Source organism: Schistocerca serialis, chromosome 3, assembly GCF_023864345.2.
Source record: "Schistocerca serialis cubense isolate TAMUIC-IGC-003099 chromosome 3, iqSchSeri2.2, whole genome shotgun sequence".
Classification (NCBI taxonomy): domain Eukaryota; kingdom Metazoa; phylum Arthropoda; class Insecta; order Orthoptera; family Acrididae; genus Schistocerca; species Schistocerca serialis.
Genome location: NC_064640.1, coordinates 267,016,896 through 267,041,172, shown reverse-complemented (window position 1 = coordinate 267,041,172; position 24,277 = coordinate 267,016,896). Strand labels below are relative to the sequence as shown.

Below are 24,277 nucleotides of genomic sequence, written 5' to 3'. Positions count from 1 at the left end.
ATTTCTTATTACCTTTTTTTGAATGTATGTGTTTTGTATGAATTTTCTAGATCTTCATTATTACTTTGTGAGAAAACCTTGAGTGATAGAAACTGCATTTCTGAACTTAACTTATATACAGGGTGTTACAAAAAGGTATGGCCAAGCTTTCAGGAAACATTCCTCACACACAAAGAAAGAAAATATGTTATGTGGACATGTGTCCGGAAATGCTTACTTTCCATGTTAGAGCTCATTTTATTACTTCTCTTGAAATCACATTAATCATGGAATGGAAACACACAGCAACAAAACGTACCAGCACAACTTCAAACACTTTGTTACAGGAAATGTTCAAAATGTCCTCTGTTAGCGAGGATACATGCATCCACCCTCTGTCGCATGGAATCCCTGATGCGCTGATGCAGCCCTGCAGAATGGCGGATTGTATCGCAGCCGTCCACAATACGAGTACGAAGAGTCTCTACATTTGGTACCGGGGTTGCCTAGACAAGAGCTTTCAAATGCCCCCGTAAATGAAAGTCAAGAGGGTTGAGGTCAGGAGAGAGTGGAGGCCATGAAATTGGTCCGCCTCTACCAATCCATCGGTCACCGAATCTGTTGTTGAGAATTGTACAAACACTTCGAGTGAAATGTGCAGGAGCTCCATCACGCATGAACCATATGTTGTGTCGTACTTGTAAAGGCACATATTCTAGCAGCACAGGTAGAGTATCCCGTATGAAATCATGATAACGTGCTCAATTGAGTGTAGGTGGACGAAACTAAAATGAGATCTAAAATGGAAATTAAGCGTTTCCGGACACATGTCCGGATAACATCTTTTCTTTATTTGTGTGTGAGGAATGTTTCCTGAAAGTAAACCTTTTTGTAACACCCTGGTGTATATATATATAAAGATACTGGAATCACCTAAAATGATTTTTTAAAAACTGCAAAGTATACATCTGTAGCCCTAAGTTACACATGAAAACAGGTAGTGAAATACGAACAGATGAATAAACACTGTGTTTCTTGAACAGTGTGCACATGTGCTAGATTATATAGCACAGGAAATATAAAATTCAATAGCACCAGTTGTTGCTGACGGAAAGTAATGTAGGGCTTGATGAATTTATTCACATATTACAAATGATACTGCAGCTTCACTCTGAGATTCAAGATATCTGGAAACAAACTGAAACAAAACAATTTGTAGTCTCTTCTACTCCACTCAGATCTGCTTTAATTTAATCACAAATAGCTTTCGTAAATAAGAAATATGCTACAATATGCTCCTTTAAAGGCACTCAAATATTTATACACCAAGAGCACAATGAAGTGTCAGTAATACCGATTTAACAGTTGCTATTCTTTCAACTTTTGCCTTTTAAATGCTACTAAAATGTAGTGACCACAATTAATGTAACATAAGGCAGTGGTAATTGAATAAAACCTTATAATTTACTCATATTTGATCTATAATTTGGGAATGCTTTTAATTACAGGAATTATTTTACGTACCCCTGTACGCCGATCTTTGATGAATACACTGCTGTCCCAGTATCCATCCAACGTTGCCAAGGTTTCCTTCCCCAACTTTAACTGTCCCGATATCATATTTGTCTGTTCTGCACCACCCAGAAAGGGCTACATGTACACAAACAAAAATTGTGTTAGAACAAAAGCTATGGTGATCAGTTGCACCTTGAAAATACTATGTTGAATGCTCAGTAATAAGAATTTTTCATTTTGCTTTTACAATAAGAATTTTCAAACAATTCTGAAAATCTTCAAACAATTCCAATAATAATAATAATAATAATAATAATAATAATAACAATCTATACCAAACTAGAATAAAAAAACTGAACACTATATATGGTTCTGAATGTTGCAGAAAAGCATATCTGGTATGTTCCAAAGTAGTAGCCACATACATTACTGTATGATTAAATGGTAAATATCTCTGCCAAGACTCTAAGCTCTTCTTCATAGTCACAAATGAATCTCATGTATAATTTACAAAACATGAAAGCAGAATAAAGCATGCATTTATTATGAGACTACCAAGGAAGCAATCTGACATAGCATCCCATTTCCTCACACACTTTGAAAGCATCCTAAGGCATATTTTGATATACTTACTACAGCTATGCACAGAGGTTTTCAAGTGTTTGCATGCTTTACATATCATGGAAGAAGGCACTTTTCTATTTCATCGCAAGTGAGTTCAAAATTTTACAACACAAATGGTGGCTACAGACCATGATGCATTGTTTATACATATTTAACCTGTGGAAACAAAAATCATTAGCCTGTGATCTTGTAGTACCATATTGTGCCTTCACAAAATATACAGAAATGGATGAGGTCACAAGTGATGGCATCTCAAATCTAAACTCTGGGCTGGATCATGATACTGTCATGTGCAGAGCCTTATCATTACAGTCCACACTTTACATGAACAAAAAGACTGCTCTTAAAAGAGAAAACCATACACCACGATTTCTGCATACAACTGTAATAGTAATTAAAGTAGTGATTATGCACCAGACAAATACATGGGTTTAATGTGAATGCATGTACAGACAGCTTCATCTATAATCTTGACTTCTATAATCTTGATTTGTGAAACAGTTACATGGCATGGATGGTATTTGTTGACACAGTGGAGATCCTATAAAGACCCCCCCCCCCCCCTCCTTTCCTGATGCACTACTGTTCATGAAATATGGTTTAATGTCTTCAGCCTCCATTGGGACTGCTGAGGCCTGTAAAAATCTTCTTCTTCTTCTACTACTACTACTACTACTACTACTGCATCTATTAATCTATTACCACCACCCACCACCACCTCCGCCACAGCCACAACCACCACAGCCCAGTGTACTTTTTCCTTGGAATACTGGTCTGCTACTTTCTTCATGATTAGCCAGGAAAGAGCGTCCATGTTCCTATGTACCTAACCAGTCTTTGTCCTTTTCTCTAGCTATAGAGAAACTAGATACAACATCCATAAAATCATATTCTGCATTCTGAGAAAGACTACAGATAAACACCTGATTTAAGCCATGTATACTTCTAGTGTTGATAGGCAAAGTTGGTAAAATAAATCCTGTAATTTCCACACTATTTTGTATTTCAGCAAGAGGTTTTTATATGATTTTTTTTAACACAAGACACAAATTCCTAAGCATAGTAGTATTAATTTTTCAGTGTTTCACAAATTTAGTGTAAAGCATGCACACTACAAGTCACATGTTTTGTATTATAGGAGATAGTGGCTTTTTCTTCCAGTTTGAAGCCTGACACATACACAGCCCAGTCTGAAATTGTTAAAACACTCAATTATACATTATTGTGTCAGACCATAATATGCATAATTGAAACTGTACATCATGCTTGAAACTGTACATCATGCTAGTATTGTCAGTTTTTTCAACAACAGACTTTAGAAAATGCATAGGTTTTACATCCAGAAGTAAAAATGATGGAAGTTTGGGTTTACGTCCCACTGACAATGCGGTCACGAGAAACAGAGCCCGAGCCTGAATGGGAGAAGGGCCTCACTGAATTATTCAATATATAAATATTCTGCCCATCTGCATTTGGGGTAAAAAATCATGGATTATGAGTTAATAGCCATCTGGTTAGAGACTTTTTTCTTCATACTACTTTAAGGTACCATCATCAGGGCTTTATTTCCCAGTATATTTTCTACTACTTCATGTAATGCATTATCGGTAAACAGCTGCCCTATCTCACTTTTGCCACAGAATTTCCCCATTCTAAATTTGCATTTTGATTTTCACTCAGTGTATAATGTGGCTGATGTTTTCCATCAATTGTAATTCAGACATCACAAACCCTGTATGGTACCTAACATACAGATTCATCACTCTCAATAGTGTACTGCCATTACTAAACATTTCGCTACAGCCACACACCCTTATTGTGCTCACTTTGTGTTTTGGCATATTGACTGGAGAAGAACAAAAGACAAATGATAGAAATACAGCAGCACTACAAGTTACAAAAGCCACTTTATTCACTATCTGTAACTTATTACTATCCTGTAATCTGCCTCTCAGAAGCCACATTCTGAACTGGTAGCAACTACACTACTTTAGGCCACGAATATGTCAGCACCAGTGTATGCTAGACTTTGGAGACAAATAACACATCATGACTAAGATATATTGCAATGGTTTTGTTCAATATCTTGTTTTGATTTACTGTCCACAGTTGCAAGTATTTTGCGCAAACCGAGTCAGTCTTTACTACTAATTCAATTTCAATTGCATAATGAATTTATGTAGTCTTTCAGATCTGCTTATCAGGTTTAACATCAGTAGGCAACACTACGTAAGAGGAGTGGTGCAAAAAAACCCACTCTCAGATCCTGAGAATACCCAATCATAACAGGTGGTGCTGGGTTGGGAGATGGGGTAGTTATATTCATCTATTCTAGAAGCAGCAAAGAAAGCTGATCACTATATAATTTTCTTGCATCATCTGATAAAAGGTGGCAGCACTTGCCAATCTGTGTGAATATTTGTTTTCCTTTTTAGGATGCGTAAATGGGCAATAAGGTGTAAAAGGTGCCGGCACTGTAAAAGGCTGCAAAAGTAGGCAACTAAAATTGCAATTGGTGGTGTTTATTTCACGTTTACTTCACTTTCTAAGTCATTTACATTCTTTCAGAAGATGTTTATTTCCCGTTGTACAATACCTAAAGTGCATTACTTATAATACAGCATTATTACTGAGTTTCATTACGAAGTAGGTGCATCTTTATTCTCGTAATCAAACTCATTTGTAATTTCTGAAACGGAAAAATAAAATATGTATTCAGATGCATTATATTTACTTGAACAGACACAATGTTAACCACCCTTGGACATATGTAAAAAAAAAAAAAAAAAGTTCTTCAAGGGAACAATAAGTTACTAGAAAATTTTAATTCTTCTGTCTATGGTAGTTTTATCTGACTTTAGAATATGGATACATTTTTCCAATCTGAATTTGTTAATCACCTTTCAGTTAAGCTTCTCTACAGAGAAAGGCATGTATGGCTTCACAAATGGAGTCCTACAAAACTTTTCTTTGGAAACTATAATATTTTGTTGTAACAGTATTTTCCATGCTGGGAGACCCACATTCATAATACAAAGCTGAGATCTACATAAACTATCTCCAATAGACTTCAATAAACTGCACATACACAAGCATACTAATCGAGGGTCCAAATGCCACCGTAACACACACAGACCAGATGATATCCAAACAGGCCTAGAGCTGATTCACAGCAAACAGTTTATGTCTTAATGGCACAGTACATACTATCAAATAAAACAGGTTTCTGGTACCACATGTAGACTTTCATGGTCATACACTAAATGAAACACAATGTGTCAAAGTCCCCGAAAACACACAATAATTGAGTTAACATATAAACAAATTAATAAAGAAGAACACAATTTAAAATTTCCAGAAAAAGGTTACAAACAAAATAATTAAAAACAACTATCAGGCTCATTATGAAAACATGTTTTAAAGGTTGGAGAGTCTAGCCGCAGCTTGTACGCTGACGTGACAGAAGTCATGGGGTACCTTGTAATATTTTGTCAGGCCACCTTTTGCGCAGTATAGTGCAGCAGCTCAATGTGGCATGGACGCAAGTCATTGGAACTCCCCTGCAGAAATATTGAGCTGTGCTGCCTCTATAGCTGTCCATAATTGGGGGAGTGATTCTGGTGCAGGATGTTGTGCACAAACTGACCTCTCAATTATGTCACATAAATGTTTGATGATATTTATGTTGGATGATCTGGTTGGCCACATCATTCACTCGAATTGTCCAGTGCATTCTTCAAGCCAATCATGAACAATTGTGGCCTGGCGACATGATGTCACTGTTTGGGAACATGAAGTCCATCAACGGTTGCAAATGGTCTCCAAGCATCCGAACATGACCATTTCCAGTCAATGATCAGTTAAGCTGGACTAGAGGACCCAGTCCAGTAAACATGGCTCACACCATTATGGAGCCAACACATGCTTGCACAGTGCCTTGTTGACAAACTTTGTCCATGGCTTCTCTGGGTCTGTGTCACACCCTAACCCTACCATACACTCTTATCAACTGAAATCAGGACTTATCTGATCAGAGTATGGCTTTTCAGTCAACTAGGGTCAAACCAATGTGGTCATGAGCCCACAAGAGGTGCTACAGGCAATGTTGTGCTTTTAGCAAAGACACTCACATTGGTTGGCTGCTCCCGTAGCCCAGTAATGCCAGATTTCACAGTACTGACTTAAAGGATATGTTTGTAATATGTTCCACATTGATTCCTGTGGTAATTTCATGTAGTGATGCTTCTCTGTTAGCACTGACAATGCTACGCAAATGCTGCTGCTCTCTGAAGGCCGTTAGCCACTGTGGTGTCTGTGGTGAGAGGTAATGCCTGAAATTGGTATTCTTGGCACACTCTTGACACTGTGGATCTTGGAATACTGAATTATCTAATGATTTCTGAAATGGAGTATCTCATGCATCCAGCTCCAACTCTACCATTCCGCATTCAGAGTCTGTTAGTTCCCGTCATGTGGCCATAATCACGTTTGAAACGTTTTCACATGAATCATCTGAGTACAAATGACAGCTCTGCCAATGCTATGCTGTTTCATATCTCTTGTACACAATACTACCACCATCTGTATACATGCATATTGCTATCACATGATTTTTGTCACCTCAGTGTAAATATATTAGTCAATACATCATGAAAAACTAGTATTTTTACACGAACAAATTTATCTATGATCAAGGAACAAGAATGAGATTTCATTTCATTTAATGCATAAAATGTTTGCTAACTCATTTATGAGTGTGTATATAAAGAAAGAGCACTCTATAAATGCAGGCCTGTATTGAATTATATGTCTATGACTTCATTAATTCTACTTAAGTTTTTGATTTTATTTAGCTAATGTGTCATCTATCATTACACAAATGATCTGTGAATAAACAAACAACTAATTCATTATTTAATCAATCAAGAAGTATAATTTGCCATGTTTTGCGTTAAACAGCTGAAGAGCTAAACTGTATTTTGCATTCTTTCACTCCTCACTCCTTTACAAAATTATCTTCTGGAGCAATAGAGATCATGCAGCAACTTCTGCAAGGAACTTAGAAATGTGACACACTCTTCCTGGTGCATTTATTTTCAGTTCTATCAATGACTGGTGCTAGAAATCAGTTTCAGATGAATTACAACACAGCAACAATATTGTAGACTAGGTCTATCTGTCTAGACTTCAGAAGGGGGGTTCTAGATCCTATACAAGCATTGAACTGGGCACTTCTACTGATCCTAAGGGAAATTAAAAATATGTATTATTAGCAAATTCCTTCTACTAATCATACAATTTTCTATATTCAAGATTCCTGTAAAATGACTTCAGCGTTAAACAGGCCTCTAGTGTTACAGCACCTAGTTGGCTGTTAGAATTTGATATGTAAGAATGCCATCATATAAATATAAAGTGTGCAATAATGTACAAACAGTAGTGACAAACACACACTGCACCTTGTGCTGTGACCATCACACACAATGGCTACCATCCTGTTTTAGTGACCATAACGAATTTTACACTTTTGTCCACGGTGGTCGTGCACTGTGTTGGGTGTGGCTCAGTCTGAGCCTACAGACTAAGTTTGTAGTATTTGACTGGTCCTGATCAATCTGTGCTACAGGGATGGCCTGTCAGGTGCTACCTGTAAGGCAGCCTGCATTGTTGAGCAGTACAGTGCCACTGGACAAAACAAGCAATTTCTGTTTCTACAAAGTATTAAGAGGAAACACTAATTATGGAGGTTTTATAGGGTGAAGTACTGCCCGTCTTCCAGGCAAATCCACATGCCACATGTTAGTAGAATAATGCATAGGTACATGTAGCGGGAAATGCACAAAAATCTTCTACACTCTGCCAGGCAGCTACATGCGCGCGCGCACACACACACACACACACACACACACACACACACACACAGGAGAGGAAGGTTGATGAGGAATGGCTTTGTCAGCAATTTGTTCATGACAAGCCTCCACTCTCTATGAGCTCTTACACAAAGCACACGGAAGAGCATTCGCCAGCTGTATATGTGGACTCTCTGATTCTTTGACATTAACATTAATGTTAAGGCTCTGTTTTCATCGCGTGGAAGCTTCACACCATGCAAAAGTCTTGAAGTCAGAGGGTGTGTATAGTTTTGTAATCCTAATGATTTGCCTATTACCATACATCTAGTAAGTTAAATGAAATTCATTTCAGTCACATGTATCCTTCTTTGTGTTGCAGTTTTTCACCATCAGTAGTGCATAAAAGGTTACATTGGTGCTTTACAATGCAATACAAACACCAGACGTGTTAGTTATTACTTCACAGCCAACAAAACTTTTGGACTGTCTCCTACAATTATTTTCATAATACTTTAACGAAAAATAATTTTTATAGTAACGTTAAAAAAGATAACACCAACCTTCAATTTGAACTCAATTTCAGTGCGGTATCCTGTTTTTTCACATTCTATTGTGACCTTCCCACCCAGTTCCATAGTTAGTGTTCCCATGAGGATACCTTTACAATGTGCATACGGTATGGTAATGCTATAGTCTTCACCACGTGGAAGGAATGTTAGAACAGCCACTCCATCTAAAATAGCTGATGTAGAATTCCCTATAATCAATAAATGAGTAATTATGTCACTATTAAAGTGTTGGAAACAAATCAAGACAAAAGTATTATGTGAAAGGATTCCTCTTCTGTGTACTGATGACAGAAAAAGAAAATAGCACATTAATTGGCATTTTATCTCCACCTATTTTACTGTGCCAGTTATGCAATATTCTAATACAAATTTTGTAACTGGAATTTTGATGCAGCACTGAATGCTTTGACAGTAATTAAAAACATTATGAAACAATAACCATCTTGTTAATGAGTAAATGTTTTTTTTTTAATTGATAGACTAATTAGTATTATAAGATGTGTTCAAAAACATGCAATATTGCCATACTACAACAGGCAAGAAATGAATACATATTTTACATACATGCAGTGTTCAACCATTTAATACAAAATTGATATTCTGATCCTGAAGCCTGTTGAAAAGCACTGTTTAGAGACTTTAACCATGCTGCTAACATTTACACAGTAGCAGGTAACACAGAAATCTCTAAAATAGCAAAATTAAAGCTTCCACTGATTAAAACTACACGTCTTCCAGTTGTTTGCAGTAAGTGAGAATTAGGCTGTAATGTTTAACTACCAATGTGTGAATTTTTTTCAGTGTACTTCCCTAGCATGTGTTACTGCCGTGAAAACTGCAGACTGATGCAATGAAGAATCGAAGGAAAAGAACAGCCTACATGAAAATAGGACTAATCTCATTCAACAGCCCTGTTTGTTAAGAACGTTGTGCACATTACTTATAAAGTATTTGAAGCAATTTACTTATAGGTTGAGCACTGTATCTTCTCACAAGCAAATGTATGATCATAGATTATGCACAACAGTGGCATGTCGGAAGCATGCTATTGATGACTTAAGGACACAATATAAACAATCTCATCTCATGGAAATGGAAGCTATTCTTTGAATACATGATTAGTTCTGTTACATTAGTACCACCACAGTTTGTGTACCCAGTATGAAAGTGTTAAGGACAGTACAACAAAGTAAAGCATGTGATTAGAAATTTACAGAATAAATATGAAGATAAAGACAGGCTTACAAAATAACTATGAGAAGTGTTCAAATGAAAAGGTATAAAATGTAACAACAACCAAACCATTTGAAATTTGCATATGCTGCTTTGGGATAACTTAGTGACACAATTAGAGACACAAATGTAGTGTCATCACCTCACCCTAAAAAATTGAAAGCCACGCCCTCAAGCAAAGTGATGCTCATTGACTTTTTCGATGTCTGAGGTCCAGTACTCATCAAATTTCTAGAGCACAGAAAAACCCCTAACAGTGACATGTACTGTGACATTTCATAGCCTAATGTAAGTCAATCAGGAGCAAATGGCCTGGGCTGCACATGGAAGGGGTGATTCTGCTCCATGATAACATGTGTCCACACATCTCAAACGTCACACAAAGTGCAATGGCCAAGTTCATGTGGGAGAAAGTGAAGGACATAGTGGAGGAATGACTCCTGTCACAGCCACAGGAATTCTGGGAACAGGGAATCGTTCAGCTCATGAGACAGAGACATAGTTGTGCTCAGGCCACTTGCGATTACTTTTGAATAAAGGTTTCAGTTATACCCACGGTGTTGTTTCGTACCTTTCCTTATGAACACACCTCATAAACATGACAACATTTCCAACAATTTAATTTACCACCCTTTTGTTGAGCACATACACATCTAAGATTATGCATGCATGCATGCGCACACCCACACATCCCAAACACACTTGCATAGGCATGTGCACATACAACACACACTGCTCCTCTCAGATATGATTTCAGCCTCTTAAAGCACTGTGGCACTTCATGCAGTAAATTTAAGCTTTAAGGTCACCCCAGCTGCTGTAGCTGTTCTTCAGGATTTAATAGCACGTAGCCACAATAGCACAAAGGCTCAGAGGAATAAGGACAGTAATGCTGTTTCTGTATCTACACCTATACTCTGTAAATCACTGTGAACTGTATGACAAGGGGTACCTCTCCTGTTCCATTTGCATAAGGACCGTGGGAAGAATGATTGCTTTAATACCTTACTCTAATCTTGTCTTTCCAGTCCCTGTAGGAGAGATGCAAAGGGGGTTGTAGTACACTCCTAGAGTCCTCACTCGGAGCTGGCTCTTGAAACTTTGTAAGTAGGCTTTGCAGGTTTAGTTTGTGTTTATGTTCAAGTATCTGCCATTAAAGTTTTTCTCAGCACCTCTATATATGCATACATACTTCGCAAGCCACCATATGGTGCATGATGGAGGGTACTGTTCCACTTACAAATAGAGCAAAGGAAACAAGTCTCTGTAAAAGCCACTGTGTGAGCCCTGCTTTCTTGCATCTTATCTTTGTGGTCCTTATGTGAAATTTATGTTGGTGGCAGTAGAATGGTTTTGCAGTCTGTCTCAAATGTTGCTTCTTTAAATTTTTGTAATAGTGCCTCACAAAAAGAGCATCATCTTCCCTCCAGGGATTCCCATTTCAGTTCACGAAGCATCTCTGCAATACATTCATGCTGATGAAACCTACAGGTAACAAATCTAGCAGCACATCCCTGAACTGGTGTGATGTCTTGCTTTAATTGTGCCTGGTGGGGATCCCAAACAATCTAACATTACTCAAGAATGGGTTGCACCAGTGTTCTAAATGCAGTCTCCTTTATGGATAACCTACACTTTCCCAAAATTCTCCCAATACAATGAAGCAGAGCATTTACCTTCCCTACTATCAACCTTACATGCTCATTCCATCTCTTATCGCTTTGAAATGTTATGCCTGGATATTTAATGAATGTGAATGTGTCAAGCGGCACACTACAAATGCTGTATTTGAATGGCACAAGATTGTTATTCTTACTTATCCGCATTAATTTACATTTTTCTATATTTAGGATAAGCTGCCATTCACCACACCAACTACAAATTCCATACAAGTCATACTGTATACTTTCACAGTCCCTTAACGACAACACCTTCCCGTACACCACAGCATTATCAGCAAACAGCTGTAAATTTCTACTTGCCCTGTCTGACAGATCATTTACGTATATAGAGAATAAATAGGGTCCTATGACATTCCCTTGCGGCATTCCTGACAACACCTTTGTCACTGATGAACACTCACTGTCAAGGACAATGTACTGGATTCTATTACTTGAAAAGTCTTTGAGCCACTCATATATCTGTAAACCTAAACCGCATGCTTGGACCTTCATCAAAAGTTTGCAGTAGGGCACCATGTCAAAACATATCGTGGGAATTTAGGAATATGGAATCTGCTCGTTACCCTTCATCCATGGTTTGTATGATATCATATGAGAAAAGGTAAGCTTAGTTTCACATGAGAGATGCCTTCTAAATCTGTGCTGATTTGGTAACAGAAGCTTTTCTGTCTCAATGAAATTTATTAAATATGAACTCCGAAGGTGTTCAAAAATTCTGCAGCAAACTGAAGTTAAGGATACTGGCCTGTAATGTCCCAGGTCTGTTCTTTTACCTTTCTTGTATACAGGAGTCACCTGCACTTTTTTCCAGTCACTTTCGATTTTGCACTGGGCATGAAATTCGCTATAAATGCAAGCTAAGTAAGAGACCAATGCCGCAGAATACTCTCTGTAAAACTGAACTGAAATACCATCTGGTCCTGGTGACTTATTTGTTATAAACTCTTTCAGTTGCTTCTCTATGCTGTGTATACCTATTTCAATGGATCCTATGCAGGAGTCTGCACAACAGTAAATGAGGTACATTTGTATGATCCTACACCATGTATGATTTCTTAAATGTGAAATTTAGAACTTCAGCTTTCCTTTTGCTGCCTTTTATCTTCACCCCCCCCCCCCCCCCCCCCCCCAATGAACCAAGGACCTTGACGTTGGTGGGGAGGCTTGCGTGCCTCAACGATGCAGGTAGCCGTACCGTAGGTGCAACCACAACAGAGGGGTATCTGTTGAGAGGCCAGACAAACATGTGGTTCCTGAAGAGGGGCAGCAGCCTTTTCAGTAGTTGCAGGGGCAACAGTCTGGATGATTGACTGATCTGGCCGTGTAACACTAACCAAAACGGCCTTGCTGTTGTGGTACTGCGAACGGCTGAAAGCAAGTGGAAACTAGGAAACTACAGCCGTAATTTTTCCCAAGGGCATGCAGCTTTACTGTATGATTAAATGATGATGGCGTCCTCTTGGGTAAAATATTCCGGAGGTAAGATAGTCCCCCATTCGGGTCTCCGGGCGGGGACTAATCAGGAGGAGGTCGTTGTCAGGAGAAAGAAAACTGGCGTTCTGTGGATCAGAGCATGGAATGTCAGATCCCTTAATTGGGCAGGTAGGTTAGAAAATTTAAAAAGGGAAATTGATAGGTTAAAGTTAGATATAGTGGGAATTAGTGAAGTTCGGTGGCAGGAGGAACAAGACTTTTGGTCGGGTGAATACAGGGTTATAAATACAAAATCAAATAGGGGTAATGCAGGAGTAGGTTTAATAATGAATAAAAAATAGGAGTGTGGGTAAGCTACTACAAACAGCGTAGTGAATGCATTATTTTGGCCAAGATAGACACGAAGTCCACGCCTACTACAGTAGTACAAGTTTATATGCCAACTAGCTCTGCAGATGAAGAAATTGATGAAATGTATGATGAGATAAAAGAAATTATTCAGGTAGTGAAGGGAGACAAAAATTTAATAGTCATGGGTGACTGGAATTCGACAGTAGGAAAAGGAAGAGAAGGAAACGTTATAGGTGAATATAGATTGGGGCTAAGAAAAGAAAGAGGAAGCCGCCTGGTAGAATTTTGCACAGAGCATAACTTAATCATAGCTAACACTTGGTTCAAGAATCATGAAAGAAGGTTGTATATATGGAAGAACCCTGGAGATACTAGAAGGTTTCAGATAGATTATATAATGGTAAGACAGAGATTTAGGAACCAGGCTTTAAATTGTAAGACATTTCCAGGGGCAGATGTGGACTCTGACCACAATCTATTGGTTATGAACTGTAGATTAAAACTGAAGAAACTGCAAAAAGGAGATGGGACCTGGATAAACTGAAAGAACCAGAGGTTGTACAGAGTTTCAGGGAGAGCATAAGGGAACAATTGACAGGAATGAGGGAAAGAAATACAGTAGAAGAAGAATGGGTAGCTTTGAGGAATGAAATAGTGAAGGCAGCAGAGTATCAAGTAGGTAAAAATACGAGGGCTAGTAGAAATCCTTGGGTAACAGAGGAGATACTGAATTTAATTGATGAAAGGAGAAAATACAAAAATGCAGTAAGTGAGGCAGGCAAAAAGGAATACAAACGTCTCAAAAATGAGATTGACAGGAAGTGCAAAATGGCTAAGGAGGGATGGCTGGAGGACAAATGTAAGGATGTAGAGGCGTATCTCACGAGGGGTAAGATAGATACTGCCTGCAGGAAAATTAGAGAGACCTTTGGGGAAAAGACAACCACTTGCATGAATATCAAGAGCTCTGATGGAAATCCAGTTCTAAGCAAAGAAGGGAATGCAGAAAGGTGGAATGAGTATATAGAGGGTCTGTACAGGGATGATGTTCTTGAGGACAATATTATGGAAATGGAAGAGGATGTAGATGAAGATGAAATGGGAGATATGATAGTGCGTGAAGAGTTTGACAGAGCACTGAAAGGGAACGAAAGGCTATTTACAATTTGTACAGAAAGCAGATGGCAGTTATAAGAGTCGAGGGGCATGAAAGGGAAGCAGTGGTTGGGAAGGGAGTGGGACAGGGTTGTAGCCTCTCCCAGATGCTATTCAATGTGTATATTGAGCAAGCAGTAAAGGAAACAAAATAAAAGTTTGGAGTAGGTATTAAAGTCCATGGAGAAGAAATAAAAACTTTGAGGTTCGCCGATGACATTGTAATTCTGTCAGAGACAGCAAAGGACTTGGAAGAGCAGTTGAACGGAATAGACAGTGTCTTGAAAGGAGGGTATAAGATGAACATCAACGAAAGCAAAATAAGGATAATGGAATGTAGTCGAATTAAGTCAGGTGATGCTGAGGGAATTAGATTAGGAAATGAGACACTTAAAGTAGTAAAGGAGTTTTGGTATTTGGGGAGCAAAATAACTGATGATGGTCAAAGTAGAGAGGATATAAAATGTAGACTGGCAATGGCAAGGAAAGCATTTCTGAAGAAGAGAAATTTGTTAACATTGAGTATTGATTTAAGTGTCAGGAAGTCGTTTCTCAAAGTATTTGTATGGAGTGTAGCCGTGTATGGAAGTGAAACATGAATGATAAATAGTGTAGACAAGAAGAGAATAGAAGCTTTCATAATGTGGTGCTACAGAAGAATGCTTAAGATTAGATGGGTAGATCACATAATTAATGAGGAGGTATTGAATAGAATTGGGGAGAAGAGGAGTTTGTGGCACAACTTGACTAGAAGAAGGGATCGGTTGGTAGGACATGTTCTGAGGCATCAAGGGATCACCAATGTAGTACTGGAGGGCAGCATGGAGGATAAAAATAGTAGAGGGAGACCAAGAGATGAGTACACTCAGCAGATTCAGAAGGATGTAGGCTGCAGTAGGTACTGGGAGATGAAGAAGCTTGCACAGGATAGAGTAGCATGGAGAGCTGCATCAAACCAGTCTCAGAACTGAAGACCACAGCAACATCATCTTCACCCTCGACTGGGTGACAAGTGACTGGATAGAGGCCTTGATCCTAACTAGTGACTGTACTTAAGACCAGAATTTTCTTGTGTTCTCGGCAAGATATTTCCCTAAGGTATGAAAGTGGACGTTGTATGCTTCGTGATTTGATCTTACGGATGCACGGATTTCTACTAACTTTTGCCCATCAACATATGCGCATTCCTTTTTCAAATGAGTGTGCAACAATATCTTTTCCCTCACCATTTCCTGAATTTGAATATTAAACCACAGAGGGTCCTTTCACGATGCTTGCCCATGGATCAAACAAGCCTGTGACTATTTATACTGCCCTTCTTTGAGTTTGGATTAGTGAAATGAATTTGAAACACCTAACCATGGCTCAAGAACACTGCAGGCAGGAAAACCACGGCATTGTGATCCAGGTGGAAAAATCCTCATACCATTTTTGCCTCAGGTAACCAGGAATCAGATTCTGCTTAAGTTACTAGCCTTTCTGTTGCTATGTAATATTCCGCATACATAGCTTTTACAAGTAAGTAGTTTTGTCAAGGCTACAGAGCTATAAAAAATTGTCCACATAAAGCACACATCCTTGTTTCAAGTAGGCTTCTATCACGTGTACAACAATTCCAGGTACACCAGGCATCTTTGTCTTATTTTGAGAACTGCATAATTTAGTTCACAGAGTTAATAAAGCTTTACATCATACTCATGTTTTTGTTTGGTATAATACATGAAAAATTAACAACTACACTGCTAAACTTTCAATCCACAAATGCAGAACTTCTTGTCTGGAATATAACTACCGCATACATTGCTTTTCAACAGGTTTAATTTTGTTGAGTTGGTTAATGGATTTTAATGAATAAAAAATTGCCAAAACGTTACTGTTTCAAAAGACTGTCAATCTAATACATTATAGAGTCCTATGTCCCACGTGCAGCAACAGTCTCAGAAACACTTTCAATTCATAATCAACTCTATCCCTTCATCCTTAAGAGCCAAGTTGATGTTCTCCTCAAAAATTTTTTTCACTTCCTGTCTTGGATATACATTCCTTTGTTCAACCACCAACAGAATAAGCTCTTCAGAAGTGTGAGGGTGAACAAATGAATAAGTGCACTAATGTCAAAATTATACAAGCTAAATCTCAACCCCACATTCTTGTTGAATACAAATAATGGTGCATCTTTTGACTTTTACTGCATGTTACTGTTGTTTACATTACCATCTGTTGGACCAACCTGCTCATCATCTTCAGTACCTATACTGTGTTTTGTCTCTGAATCACCACTAGATGACTAAGCTGATTTGTAGATATGTACATGATCAGAGAATTCATCTATAAACTTGTCCAGTCCTAATTCATTCATGTTAGCTTCCTCTACTAATATCAGTGAATAACCAACAATAAAGATTGGTAAAGTTACTGACACAGTAACAACACACACATGGACCGTATTGCCAAATTTGCTAAGAAATACGGACTCTGGGGACTGACTATTGACAACAAGTCATCTTCATCTAAATCTATACTCTGCACTTCTACCTCTTCCATATACATATGGAGAGTGGGAAGAATGAATGTTTACATGCCTCTGTGTGTGCTGTAATTAATCTAATCTAGTACTCATGATCCCTACAGGAGCGATACATGTAGGATAGCAGTATATTTATGGAGTCATTGTTTAAAGCTAGTTATTGAAATTTTGTAAGTGGGATTTCTTGGGACTGTTTGCATCTATCTTTGAATATCTGCCAGTTCATTTTCTTCAGTATCTCTGTGACACTCTCCCATATGTCAAACAAACCTGTGACTTCTCTGTATTCATTCGATGTCCCCTGTTAGTCCTATATGATACAGGTCCCACACACTTGAGCAGTATTCTAGGATGGGCCACACAAGTGATTTGCAAGCTATCTGCTTTGTAGACTGATTGAATTTCCCTAGCAGTCTACCAATAAATCAAATTCTGTCACTTGTTTTCTCTATGACTGAGCCTGTGTTATCACTCCCTTTCATATCCCTACCAAGTGCTACATCCAGGTATTAATATGAGTTGACTGATTTTAACTGTGAATCTCTGAAACTGTAGTCATAGGATGCATATCATCTCATTTTTTTAAGTGCAAAATTCTACATTTTTGGTCATTTAAAGCAAGTTGCTAGTCTTTCCAAGATCTGATAGAACATTTGTGCAGCTTTTTTCACACAGTACTTAATTACTGGTTATCACCATCATCGTCATCAATTACAAGAAACCAAATATATATTTAAACAAAAAAATTCACCTGTGCAACTGTTTACACTGTATAAATATCAGACGGCCAAGACAACACATGAATGTCTCAAGACTCAACCCAGTAGAGCACCTCACTGACTCTCGATACCACCAGGTAATCGTCTGTTAGGACACTCGCTCACAATGTGACTTGCTTTCTGAATGCCACCAAAGTCACATGTACTGTCAGTCCAAGAGTGCCACTTGTGCATGTTGTATTTGCACATACCTTCTTCAGCTCAGTGTCCGTTAAGCTGTACCCACACCTCCCTCAGATGATAGAAGCCCGGAACTGTAGCAACTGGGTAGTCAATAAGTTCATAATTCTGGCTTTATTTGGCTTGCCACTCACATCTCCACTCAGTGTTACAGTATAGCCCAGTGGAGAGCATTTGGACTCCTCCATATACTGGCCTTCCAGATTTGAGGTGTTTCTAGGCAGCGGAAGTAAGTCTTCATGATGAGGAATTGACTCATTTTTCGAAACTTGCTGGCAAATATTGTAGAGAGCTGCCTTTTGAGGAAGATGAGCTGGATATGTGTTTGATAGTATTGGTAGCCAGCTTGTAGGTGCAGAACTGACTGTGCCACTAATGGTTTTCCTAGCAGCATTCACATGAACATCAACTTTCTTCATGTGAATGCTATGGAGCCAAACTGGTTAGCAAAAACTTTGCTGCCGAGTATACCAATGCACGGGGTTCTCCTCAGAGAACTGACATATTTGCTCTCGATGTGCTACCTGCCAGCTTCCTCATCAGGTTCACTCGTGTTTGTATCTTCTTAGCTGTGGTGTAGAGGTATTTATCTCCTGTCAGTTTTCTGTCTAATGTTATCCCAAAGTATTTTGACATATCATTATATTTGACTATGCCAAGACAAGCAAACTGTGTGGTGATCTTTGCTGGTGCTAAGTGATTAAAGAGGTGGAAAAGACACACTTCTGTTTTAGAAACATTAGTTCTAAGTCACCATGTCTGAAAATATTCATAAAATTTAGTGAGGCTGTTTGTTCGGTGTTCTTCACACTCAGAAGGAACTTCACTCTGACATGAAATTTCAAGGTCATCAGCATAATGGAATTTCTGGCAGGTAAAATTCAGCAGGTGAAGAGACTGAACAACAACAGAGCAAAAACAGAACCTTGAGGTAACTCATCACTGAGTATATGCCATGTGCTCTTCTTTTCACCTTGGTGTACTTTAAACCACCGACTGTTCAAAATGTTGCTTAAGAGGTTACCTAGAGTTTTAATATTAATGAGAAGTCTGAGGATACTATTAATATTGTATGCAAGGTTATTAATATTTAACATGAACAATAAGGGTCATATTACACTTCCCTGTGGCACACCCAAAGTTACTCTCCATAGATTGCTGCACCCACTCTTAAAAAATTCTCAACCCAGTCACAAAACTCACTTGACACCCCAAACAATTGTACTTTTGATAATAGGCATAGCTGTGGTACTGAGTCTATTGTGTTTCAGAAATTGAAAGTCCTTCATCTACCTGACTGTTCTGAAATGGCTTGGGTTTCACACAATCACTGTTTTCATATTCCACCCTGGTTGGCATGGAGGAGGTCATTCTGTTCAAGATACCTCATTATATTTGAGGTAAGACTATGTTCTTAGGTTCTATAACAAACAGATGTCAAGGATAATAGGGGACAGTTTTGTGGATCACTTCTGATACCCTTTCTCCCAAATACTGGGAACAGTTTTTTGAGGGATCTATGGTAGATTATAGTTAAGACAGAGGATATCTCAGCCACATATCTGGTACAGAATCTGATAGGTACCCCTTTTTGGCACTGGAGCTTTGGTCAATTTTAGTGATTTCAGCTGTTTCTCAACACCACTGGCACTGATATCTATATCAAATTTTGTAGTGGTGCAAGAGTTAAATACAAGCAATACTCCTGGGTTTTCATTTGTGAAGGAACACTTGAAAACCCGAGTTCAGCAGTTCTACTGTTATTTTGCTGCCCTCAGTTTCATCCCTGTCTCACTTACGAGTGTCTGGACACTAACTTTGATACCACCAACAGCAACAATCTTTACATACAACCTGAATTTCTGTGTGTTTTGTCAAACACTTTTTAATAATAGTCTTCTACAGTAATTGTTGAAGGCTTCAAACATTGCTCTCTTCAAAGTAAAACACAAATACACTCCTGGAAATTGAAATAAGAACACCGTGAATTCATTGTCCCAGGAAGGGGAAACTTTATTGACACATTCCTGGGGTCAGATACATCACATGATCACACTGACAGAACCACAGGCACATAGACACAGGCAACAGAGCATGCACAATGTCGGCACTAGTACAGTGTATATCCACCTTTTGCAGCAATGCAGGCTGCTATTCTCCCATGGAGACGATCGTAGAGATGCTGGATGTAGTCCTGTGGAACGGCTTGCCATGCCATTTCCACCTGGCGCCTCATTTGGACCAGCGTTCGTGCTGGACGTGCAGACCGCGTGAGACGACGTTTCATCCAGTCCCAAACATGCTCAATGGGGGACAGATCCGGAGATCTTGCTGGCCAGGGTAGTTGACTTACACCTTCTAGAGCACGTTGGGTGGCACGGGATACATGCGCACGTGCATTGTCCTGTTGGAACAGCAAGTTCCCTTGCCGGTCTAGGAATGGTAGAACGATGGGTTCGATGACGGTCTGGATGTACCGTGCACTATTCAGTGTCCCCTCGACGATCACCAGTGGTGTACGGCCAGTGTAGGAGATCGCTTCCCACACCATGATGCCGGGTGTTGGCCCTGTGTGCCTCGGTCGTATGCAGTCCTGATTGTGGCGCTCACCTGCACGGCGCCAAACACGCATACGACCATCATTGGCACCAAGGCAGAAGCGACTCTCATCGCTGAAGACGACACGTCTCCATTCGTCCCTCCATTCACGTCTGTCGCGACACCACTGGAGGCGGGCTGCACGATGTTGGGGCGTGAGCGGAAGACGGCCTAACGGTGTGCGGGACCGTAGCCCAGCTTCATGGAGACGGTTGCGAATGGTCCTCGCCGATACCCCAGGAGCAACAGTGTCCCTAATTTGCTGGGAAGTGGCGGTGCGGTCCCCTACGGCACTGCGTAGGATCCTACGGTCTTGGCGTGCATCCGTGCGTCGCTGCGGTCCGGTCCGGTCCCAGGTCGACGGGCACGTGCACCTTCCGCCGACCACTGGCGACAACATCGATGTACTGTGGAGACCTCACGCCCCACGTGTTGAGCAATTCGGCGGTACGTCCACCCGGCCTCCCGCATGCCCACTATACGCCCTCGCTCAAAGTCCGTCAACTGCACATACGGTTCACGTCCACACTGTCGGGGCATGCTACCAGTGTTAATGACTGCGATGGAGCTCCGTATGCCACGGCAAACTGGCTGACACTGACGGCGGCGGTGCACAAATGCTGCGCAGCTAGCGCCATTCGACGGCCAACACCGCGGTTCCTGGTGTGTCCGCTGTGCCGTGCGTGTGATCATTGCTTGTACAGCCCTCTTGCAGTGTCCGGAGCAAGTATGGTGGGTCTGACACACCGGTGTCAATGTGTTCTTTTTTCCATTTCCAGGAGTGTACATCAGTTCTGTTTTGGGCAGGATGGAGGGGCTAAACCAGAGGTGCAATTGGGATCTGTTCTCTCTCTCTCTCTCTCTCTCTCTCTCTCTCTCTGTCAACTGAAATAACACAATGGGTAAAATAAGTGAATTACTTCCATTTATCAGCAGCAGTAATACTCATAATGAACTGGAAGTGGAAAATTAAGAAACCAGATATTGTACATGTATCAATGAAATTCTCAGTTCTAAATGGAAGATACACCAGAAATACATAATGGATGGCAATTATTTATTATTGCCAGAAATCCTATTAATTATTATGGTGTAAAGGGAGATGCAAAAAGTGAAATAATCTATGAGAAAGCATAAAAATACCCAAAAAATTAATTATCAATACTGCGAAAGGCTTCAAAGATAATTGGAAGGGTGAATAGAAAACAACCATAATGCCCAGCATAGGTAAAATTACTATTACACCAGACAAACAGTGCACACTGCGCACTGTGGAGCAATGTGAGATAGAACACAGACGTGTTTATGCCTATGCCATCCTCTGAATTCAGCTGTGACAGAAGACACTTAAAAAAATGACACTAAATTGCAAAAAGCATCATATCTGTCATTACAAGACTGGATGAATTCTTGGGCAGAATAGCAACTGGAGAAGATTATAATTTCAATCTCAGGAAACACCCTCAATAAAGATGGCAGTCAGCAACTTAGATTCAACCCTGACAAGATTGAAATGGGTGTGGGAACATGGGATGAAAATATTGTCATATTTTGAAATTGGCTGAGCACTAGTGATGTCACTGTTGCAGCATGACTACACAATGATTAGGTCATTAATGACATGGAAGTCAGTTACAACTTGGCAATGAGTCAGAAATACTCGGCTGAAACTCATGGGATTTTAACAACTTGACATGTTGTGAAGACTAAGAAGATTTTATTAACCACAAGACCATTGCAGTATTAGTGACTCCTTTCTTACAAAGAAAATTTATGAAACACAGGAGAATATTTTTGTTCAGTAAACGGGACAAGGAAGTGATTACTACTTACTCACATAGTTAGCAGCAAAGATTGACATACGGGCAAGAAAATTCACAGTACAGATGGCTGTGAAATATTCACTACAATTTAATAATAGTATTTGGAAGTTACTTGAAAATTATGTTACTCAGCTATGCCAGCTATCAACACTTTTTCTCTATTTCCTTTCCTTTCCTTTCCTTTCTAGTTTCTCATGGGCTTTCTGCAATTGAAACAACAGCACACAGTATTTGCCGTCAAGTATATGCTGGTTTTTGTGGTTGCAGCTCAAGCAGCAATTAAGTAATGGGGCTGGAGATTACAGCGACTATTGTGATAAACATACAATTACTATCTAAGCACATGCAGGCAAATCTCTGCATCAAAATCCAGAAGCATGACTGGAAGAAAAAAAAAAGTTAAAATATGTTCACCACCCATATATTTAGTTCTTACCATAGAATTTTGATTTTGCTAAAATTGAGGCACTGATGCAGAATCCATCTCTCCGATTGGTTACATAAAATGCTGACACTGGAGGATGATGTGAAATCTGTAACACAAAAGAAAAACCATTACACTGATGAATATTCAAAGTTGATACAGAACAAATGTAAATGGGCAAGAACAGACATATCTAAGAATACAAAACAACTTGTCTGATAAATTTTCACAGCATCTAAAAAATGTTTTAATCTATTTTGAATGCAAATAGAATTGTTTTATTCTGTCTTGGACTACTTCTATTCAGTATAAGATGTAAGTTTTTGTCCTCCATGTTACTGACTATCTTTGTGGGGCTACGTGACATCTGGGGAATCAGATAGGGGAAGTTCTATTTAGCATTCTTCTATCCAAAGGGCAATATGTATTTTAACAGTTCCACATGAGAAATCACCACACATTTTCCTGCAAAGAAAAGTAGTCATCATGATGTATATAAACCACAGCAAATATTATATTTAGAATTGTCTCATGTGCTACTAGTCCCCATACAGCATGTCTCAAACACACTTTAAGGCACTGTGCAATTACTCAGATACAAATTTGAATACTTTGCCAATTTACTTCAACAAGTACATGTAATGTTGTTCCATCTTAAATATTAACCTGTGTTAAAAAGTATTTGTCTTTATTTCAGTCAATTGCAAATTAACACTGTGAGGTATGTTTCAGTCTCCACAGGCTCATAGTCATTTACTAAATAGTTATCCATGGCATGTGTGGTTTCCACGAAGTATGGTGATAAGGCAAATTTGTTTACTGAGGAATACTTGGCAGATGTTTCACATACAGTTACGAGAGAAATGTTTCTAGGATCTTTTGACCTTTTAGGACAATGTTTTTAATAAACTAACAGACAAGAGAGACTTGCACACTGTCCGAGTCATCTGGGACATTAGTTGCATTCTGGGTGTTTCACAATGAGTCTTGCTTGTGCTTATGGTAGTCAGATTGCACAACTTGACAAAAGGTCAAGGGAAGGAATGATTCTCGAGTCCTGTACCCCTGACACTCCTAGAATTGTGGTGTAGGGAGCTATTGAACAGGATAACAGGAGTGATTTGGTAATTTTTGTAAGGACATTTAATATCACTTATGATCAGGAACCATATGGCATACTCCAGCAGGATAATGTAAAACAGAACTGCAGTTCATATCATAAATTGAGAAATATTCAGGTCCTTAACCAGCCTGCCCAGTCTGTGTTTCTGTCATGGTGAGAAATTTGTCAAGATGACATTCAAAGGCTGTTTGCTTCCATGTCACAATGAACACAAGAGTGTATCCATGCCCATGGCGCTGGTGGGAGGGGGAGGGGGTGGGGTGTCACATCCCATACAGATGAAGGATATCAGTTCCAAATCAAATGAAAGTTGAATCATTCAGTTTTTGTTATGCGAAGAATATCCTCACAGCCTGGAGCTTCAAGATGTAACACTTAGCATTTCCATAAGTGGAAATTAAGAAATTATGAAATTAATGATACAGCATT

General features: G+C 39.3%; 1 protein-coding gene across 1 annotated transcript in view; it reads right to left on the bottom strand.

Annotated features, from left to right (window-relative positions):
• LOC126470042 (oxysterol-binding protein-related protein 8) overlaps nucleotides 1–24,277 on the bottom strand; it is a 228,000-nt gene that overhangs the window by 53,534 nt on the left and 150,189 nt on the right. The window contains 3 exon segments of the mRNA XM_050097538.1: nucleotides 1,504–1,629; nucleotides 8,531–8,727; nucleotides 22,738–22,834. Of these exon segments, the coding sequence (XP_049953495.1) occupies nucleotides 1,504–1,629; nucleotides 8,531–8,727; nucleotides 22,738–22,834 (420 nt within the window).